The sequence below is a fragment of the Chiloscyllium plagiosum genome, unplaced genomic scaffold (assembly GCF_037043375.1).
Source record: "Chiloscyllium plagiosum isolate Xiang-an unplaced genomic scaffold, Cpla_swu_hap1 HiC_scaffold_10, whole genome shotgun sequence".
NCBI classification, from domain to species: Eukaryota; Metazoa; Chordata; class Chondrichthyes; order Orectolobiformes; family Hemiscylliidae; genus Chiloscyllium; species Chiloscyllium plagiosum.
In genome coordinates, this window is record NW_028270148.1 from 19,285,763 (window position 1) to 19,293,261 (window position 7,499).

Sequence of the window (7,499 nt, forward strand, 5' to 3'; positions counted from 1 at the left end):
AGTTCCATGAGTATGACTACACAATATGGAAATACATTGCCTTTTTAAAATCGTGGACTGAAATGAGAAAGGGTACAATCTTAAACAAGAATGATTACTGGAGGATTGCAACAGGTCTTGAAGACACGCAATCTAACATGCATTGCAAATACAGTTTGCAAAATTACTGGTTCCAGCAGGTCTTGATGCTTGGTCACAGACAAGCTGGAGACAAACCAATGTGTGCATATGGAGCTTAACTTATTGGTCTATGGATTAGCAAACAGTTAATGACAAAATAATGCCAGCCAACAATGTGATTGGTTATCACACAGCTGAGCAGCATGGGACTGAATAAGATATACTGAGAAGCCTTCAGGGTTCCCACCAGCTCTGGAACTCAGTACAGTAAAAGTTACTTGCAGCCTCAAGAAAACCGGTTTATTTTTCCTCCAATAGTTGCTGTGACTTTTAAGTAAAAATTTCAGAAACTTTTTAAAGAGGTGAACCAAACCAGCCCATGCCTCTGAAAACACCTGAAGACTGACTAAAATGAGAGAAACCTCAGAATCTTATAGGTTCTATCAGATTAGACAGGATAAATGTAAGAAGGATGACCCCCCCCCCCCCCGTGACTGGGGAATCCAGAATCCAAGGGGCTATTTAGAACTGATGAGGAGAGATTATTTCCGAGTGGTGAGTCTGTGGAATGCTCTGTCCCAGAAACCATTGAATGTTCAGGGAGTTAGATATAGTTCTTAAAGATAAAAAGGAATCAAAGGATATGGAGAGAAGGCAGGAACTGGGCAATGATATATCTCACCCCTCTCTTTTTGGCAAGGAGCATTTATCGAGATTGTTACAAGAGTTTGGAACAGCATCATTAAATTGGAATAGTCTGTTAGGTTTTTGGATAGATTAAGTTATTCTGTATTCTGTTCTCTTTTGTGGACATTTTATTCAGTAATATTGCACATAAATGCTGCTTTGTTTAAAAATAAGTGGTTGGGCCAGCTGCATTACTCCTGGAATATCCACTTACACCTGCTCAAAACAATTAGAAAAATTAGGGTCTGGGCTACTTTAAGTGTTTTGAGGGGGTCTGGCCTGGTCCATAATAGAGTCCTCACTCATACCTTCTGTCAACCTGAAAAAAAAATCAGGTAAATTGGGGAATTCTGTATACTTTTTAAAATCTAAACTTTTGTGATGACTCAGAGTGGAACTGGACTTCCAGCTACTACCCCAGTGAGTCAAATCAGGTGCTGCTTTATTATACTGAACACAATGATGATGTGGCTTCAAGAGGTGTATTTTGGCCTGATTTCTTTGAAAGCAAGATCTGCTGACAGGTGCCAAGCAGTCTATAATGTGATAAACAACTTGTGACACATCTGAGTTCCTTGAAAAAGTTATATCAATAGAAGAATCCCGAGTGGGTGTGGTCAAGCTCTCCGATCCAGAATTTTAGTTAGTTTTCAGCAGTTGTTGCTGGGCTCTCAGCAGAATTAGAAGGCAGTGAATCTCTCCCAGCTGCTACACTGTCTCTGAATTGTCTTTTGACATTTTTTCCCTCCTGGATTGTCTCTCACACAGTTCTGTAATCAGTTTTCTAAATTTGCCTTTTTGCCAAGGAGAGGACACAAGTCTAGGGTCAGAGGGGACAGATATAAAAGAGACCCAAGGGGTAACTTTTTCCACACAAGAGGGTGGTGCATGTATGGAATAAGCTGCTAGAGGAAGTGGTGGAAGCACCATTACAATTGCACCATTTGAAGGGCATTTGATTGGGTATATGAATAGGAAAAGTTTAGAGGGATGTAGGCCAAATGCTGGCAAATGGGACTAGATTAGGTTCGGATATCTGGTCAGCATGGGCAATTTGGACCAAAGGGTCTGTTTCTGTGCTGTATATCTCTATGACTTTTTTATGGGATGCTAACATATTGGAACAGTTAATTACTATTAGTTACTGTATTTATTATTCGGTTAATTTCTCCAATGGGCTTAAGTTCTTCTTTCTTTTGTTGTATTTTAACTATCTGTTTGAATAGATTGTGTTTTGCTTAACATCAAGTTTGACCAACTGAATTGCATCTGGAACACAGCACTTGGCATTTACCTTAATTAAGAAGAGAAACAAAAAAAAAAAAAAATCAGGGTTTTGGCTACCTTAATATATTTTGAGGGGGTGTGGTCTTATGCATAACATGAGATATACCTCCCAATTTTTTCAGTAGGTCCTAGATGTTACTAAGAGGACTTCAGAGCCTACAGGCCAGGTTAACCATTGTTGTTCCTGATGCTTAGATCAATGCGAAATGGCCAGCTGCTTTTATTTTCCTTTTTGTAGACTTTGTAGCAGCTTCATACAATTGAACAGCTTGCTGGACCATTTCAGGCAAAGGTGAAGAGCCAACCATTTGTTGCATCACAATTAAAAAAAAAACATTGATACAGTTACTTTAAGTTCCATCAGCAATGCAGTCGATTCTGAACCACACTCAACTGTATACATATTTCCCCTTGCACCTTCCTGAGCACAATTAGTGTTGGGCAAGAAATACTGGTAGTGCCAAAATGCCCACATTCCAAAAATAAAATGTAATAAACTCAAGTTCCTTAGTTTGGCTTCTGGGGTTTTTAAGATGTGTTTATTTCATTTAACTACCCTGGTTTTAGTTAACATGCATATTCATTAAGATATCTCAAGTACATGATGTGGTAGAAATCTGACTTGATATTTTAATATTTAAACATGCTAGGCATTTGTAGCAAATTGCTGTTCCACCAGATCTAAACAGTTTACCTATTCTGTGCTATTTTTAAACACAAAACAATATCAACCTGTCCAGTTAACATGTCCAACTTCGCTGTACTTTTGTTCAAACTATTCAAATGAAGCAAGGGTGATGGGAGAAAAAGCATTTTACACAGCAAGTAGTTAGGGCAATGGAAATATAGGAGGAATCAGGTTCAACTAAACATTCAGAAGGATATTGGATCATAATGGTGCTCAGGGATATGGGGAAAAAAGTCAGGGGATTGGCATTAAATAAGAGTCAATGCAGGCTTGATGAGTCAAATGGCCTCCTTCAACACTAAGATCATTGTGAACTGGCTAACCCAACCAAAGCCTTATAACCACTCAGAGAATAGCTCTTCTGCTTCCAGATCCAGTTGATGCATTGAAGTTCTTTCAGAGATACTTGCTTCACTTTATCATACACCATGCCTGAATTAACATCACTAAATAAGATTCTGTAACTGGTTATCACTAGCCCACGAGCTTGCACAGCACATTATGCCTGCCACATGCCCTGTGGTACAACAGTGACTACATTTGAAGAGTACTTCATACGCTGTAAAGTGCTTTGGGACTTCCTACGGTTGCTATGATCTATTTTTGTTTCTAACTTGCGAGTGTACAACACAAGTGAATAACGAGGCAATGCTCACAGATTACAACTTCAGGAAGAGGAGATTGTATTGTTGGTTATCCTGTCGTGTTCTAATATCTGTAACTCGCTCATGTACTGGGATCACACAAGGACATTTTTTAGAAATCAGTAATACACACAACATATACGCTTTGTACTGTGACAGCTTATATTATCTGATTATTGTGATAACACATTTCCAACGTGCAACATGCAGTAGGTCAGATATCCAAAGGTACCTGGAAAGGCAGTGTTCACAGACGGAGCCCATGGCTTTCTTGGAGGGGATGTAAGTGTAGGGCGAAGCAGAGTAGAGGAGCTGCCCTGGGACTATAGCTCTGTTCGCCTTCAGTCCTTCTCCCCGGTGTCCACAACAGTTTCTCTGGAAATACCGCGCCATCGTGTCCGGCAACAGCTGATTTGGAATCTAGAGACAGGCGCCTTCTTAACGTCAGTTTCCTTCGCCCTGCCCCCCGACGTCGTACGTCTGACGCAAGCAGTGATGTCGCCATCATCACGTGGATGGCTTTTTTTATCTTCAGGTAGTCGAGTTGAAAATCACACAACATCAGGTTATAGTCCAACAGGTTTAATTGGAAGCACTAACTTACGGAACTCCGCTCCTTCATCAGGTGGTTGTGGAGGACACAATTGTAAGGCACAGAATTTATGACAAAATCACACTGTAAACTTTTGCTATTCATTCTGTGCCTTACAATTGTGTCCTCCACAACCACCTGATGAAGGAGCGGAGTTCCGAAAGCTAGTGCTTCCAATTAAACCTGTTGGACTATAACCTGGTTTTGTGTGATTTTTAACTTTGTACACCCCAGTCCAACACCGGCATCTCCAAATCATGTAGTGGGGTTGGTATTGGCCTGGGGTGTACAAAATTTAAAAATCAGGTTATAGTCCAACAGCTTTATTTGGAAGCAGTAGCTTTCAGAGCCTCACTCCTTCATCAGGTAGCTGTCTGAAGAAGGAGCAGCACTCCGAAAACTAGTGCTTCCAAATAAACCTGTTGGACCATAACCTGGTTTTATGTAATTTTTCTTAAGTCACATGAGATGCATACATGCATGTTGCGGTGCCATCTAACAAAGAACAAACCAAGTATCCCTTGATTATTGTTCTGCTCCAATGGAGAGAGCAACTAATAAAGAAACTGGAAAAAAATTCGTACATTAGCAACAAGTTGCTGGAGACAAGAAACAGAAATTGCTGAAAAATGTCAACAGGTCTGGCAGCATCTGTGGAGAGAAAACTGAGTTAACATTTCGTGTTCAGTGACCAGTTCACTGGGCATGAAATATTATTTGTGTATTCCATTCAGATGCTGCTAGATCTGTTGAGTTTCTCCAGCAACTTGTTTTTTTGGTTTCAGATCTTCAGCATCAGGCAGTTCTTTGTTTCATACTGTGATATAACAAGTGCTGAGATAAAAACAATGACTGCAGATGCTGGAAACCAGATTCTGGATTAGTGGTGCTGGAAGAGCACAGCAATTCAGGCAGCATCCGAGGACAGGTGGAGGAGGCCCAGCACCTCCATATCCTCGGCAGAGTGGGAGGGGGAGTTGAAATGTTGAGCCACTGGGTGATTTGGTTGATTGATGTGGGTGTCTCTGAGATGTTCCCTAAAGCGCTCTGCTAGGAGGCGCCCAGTCTTCCCAATGTAGAGGAGACCGCATCGGGAGCAACGGATACAATAGATAATATTAGTGGATGTGCAGGTAAAACTTTGATGGATGTGGAAGGCTCCTTTAAGGCCTTGGATGGAGGTGAGGGAGGAGTTGTGGGCACAGGTTTTACAGTTCCTGCGGTGGCAGGGGAAAGTGCCAGGATGGGAGGGTGGGTCGTAGGGGGGTGTGGACCTGACCAGGTAGTCACGGAGGGAACGGTCTTTGCGGAAGGCGGAGAGGGGTGGGGAGGGAAATATATCCCTGGTGGTGGGGTCTGTTTGGAGGTGGCGGAAATGTCGGCGGATGATTTGGTTTATGCGAAGGTTGGTAGGGTGGAAGGTGAGCACCAGGGGCGTTCTGTCCTTGTTGCGGTTGGAGGGGTTGGGTCTGAGGGCGGAGGTGCGGGATGTGGATGAGATGCGTTGGAGGGCATCTTTAACCACGTGGGAAGGGAAATTGCGGTCTCTAAAGAAGGAGGCCATCTGGTGTGTTCTATGGTGGAACCTGGGCCGCTCCCTCACCACCAGACGCCTGGAGGAAGAACGCCTCATCTTCCGCCTCGGAGCCGCTCCCTCACCACCAGACGCCTGGAGGAAGAACGCCTCATCTTCCCCCTCGGAACACTTCAACCCCGGGGCATCAATGTGGATTTCAACAGTTTCCTCATTTCCCCTTCCCCCACCTCATCCTAGTTTCTAACCTCCAGCAACTCGACTTGTCCGGACTTGTCCGACCTGCCCAGCTCCTTTTCCACCTATCCATTCCACCCTCTCTTCCCTGACCTATCACCTTCATCTCCTCCCCCACTGACCTATTGTACTCTATGCTACTCTCTCCCCACCCCCACCCTCCTCTAGCTTATCTCTCCATGCTTCAGGCTCTCTGCCTTTATTCCTGATGAAGGGCTTTTGCCCGAAACGTCGATTTTGCCTGTCCTCGGATGCTGCCTGAATTGCTGTGCTCTTCCAGCACCACTAATCCAGAATATAACAAGTGCTGGTCTTGCCAGATATCCTTGCATTCCGTAAATATTTGAAAAGCTGGCCTTCAGGCCTTGTAATATCTCCTGGTGACATAACATGGATAAAACAAACACTACATGGTCCATCTGCAGGACTAAATAAAGTAGACAAACCACAGAAAAGAAGGTGGCAGAGCAAGCCATACCAGCCTGAACCTTTTCTGCAAAGAGCTACTCTGGCCAGGCAAAGGAGACCCATGAAAAAATTGCCTGACTCACCCAGCCTCTCTGCATCTCAATTTGGTGTTGCAGTTGCATTATTGACTCCTGATTTGTTACAGTCAGATCCACAACAGAATCATAGAATTCTTACAATACGGAAAGAGGCCATTCAGTCCGTCATACCTGTTCTTGTTCTATTACCTATTGCCAATCTCCTGCCTTTCCCCCATTTCCCTGTGTACTATTTCTATTCAGGTAAGCATCCAATTCTCTTTTGAATGCCTCAACTGAACCTGCCTCCACGACCTTTCCAGGCACTGCATTCCATACCCTAACCACCTGGTATGAAAAACATTTTTCTTACATCGCCCTTGCTTCATTTGCACAGTACTTTAAATTCATGCCCTCTTCCCCTTTCTTTTTGTTTTGAGTTGCAACAGCATCACACTATCTAAACTGTGTGTGTGGAGTTTGCACATTTTCCCCATGTCTGCAAAGTTTCCTCCGGGTGCTCCAGTTTCGTCCCACAATCTAAAGATGTGCAGGTTAGGTGAATTGGCCATGCTAAATTGCCCATCGTGTTCAGGGATGTGTAGATTAGGTGCATTAGTCAGGGGTAAATGTAGAGGAATAGGGTAGGAGAAAGGCTCTGGGTGGGTTACTCTTCAGAGGGTCAGTGTGGACTCGTTGGGCTGAATGGCCTGTTTGCCCACTTCATCGCCTTATCACTGTTCTTTCGAAGTTCCACACTGTCCACCTCACAGTTTGCAATCCAAGTTTAATGTCATGTAGAAATTTTGAAATTGTTCCCTCACACCAAGATCCCTGTTCACCTCACAGTTTGCAATCCAAGTTTAACGTCATGTAGAAATTTTGAAATTGTTCCCTCACACCAAGATCCATATCATTATTTTATGTATACCTTGAAAAGCAAGGGTCCTAATACTGACTCCTGAAGAACTCTATTACAAACCTTCCTCCATTATTTGATTATTTATTTTGCTCAATTCATCCCATACGTGTTCATACTTCACTCAAACCTCCACTACCCTACTTCAACAGAACATAACAGCATATTATTTTCTTGCATTCTCACGCATGATTAATCTCGCTTCCCTTAAATGCATTCTAATCATCACAACTAGTCCTTTATAGCAAGTTCCGTATCCTAGCTACTCTGTGTGACAAAGTTACTCCTGAGTTCTTTGCAGGTTTG

General features: G+C 43.0%; 1 protein-coding gene across 1 annotated transcript in view; it reads right to left on the minus strand.

The window, feature by feature from the left end:
- Positions 1–3,862, minus strand: part of smyd3 (SET and MYND domain containing 3) — an 815,623-nt gene extending 811,761 nt beyond the window's left edge. Inside the window, exon 1 of the mRNA XM_043695426.2 lies at positions 3,659–3,862. Within this exon, the coding sequence (XP_043551361.1) occupies positions 3,659–3,819 (161 nt within the window). The 5' untranslated portion in view covers positions 3,820–3,862. The remainder of the gene's footprint in view (positions 1–3,658) is intronic.
- Positions 3,863–7,499: the final 3,637 nt, after the last annotated feature.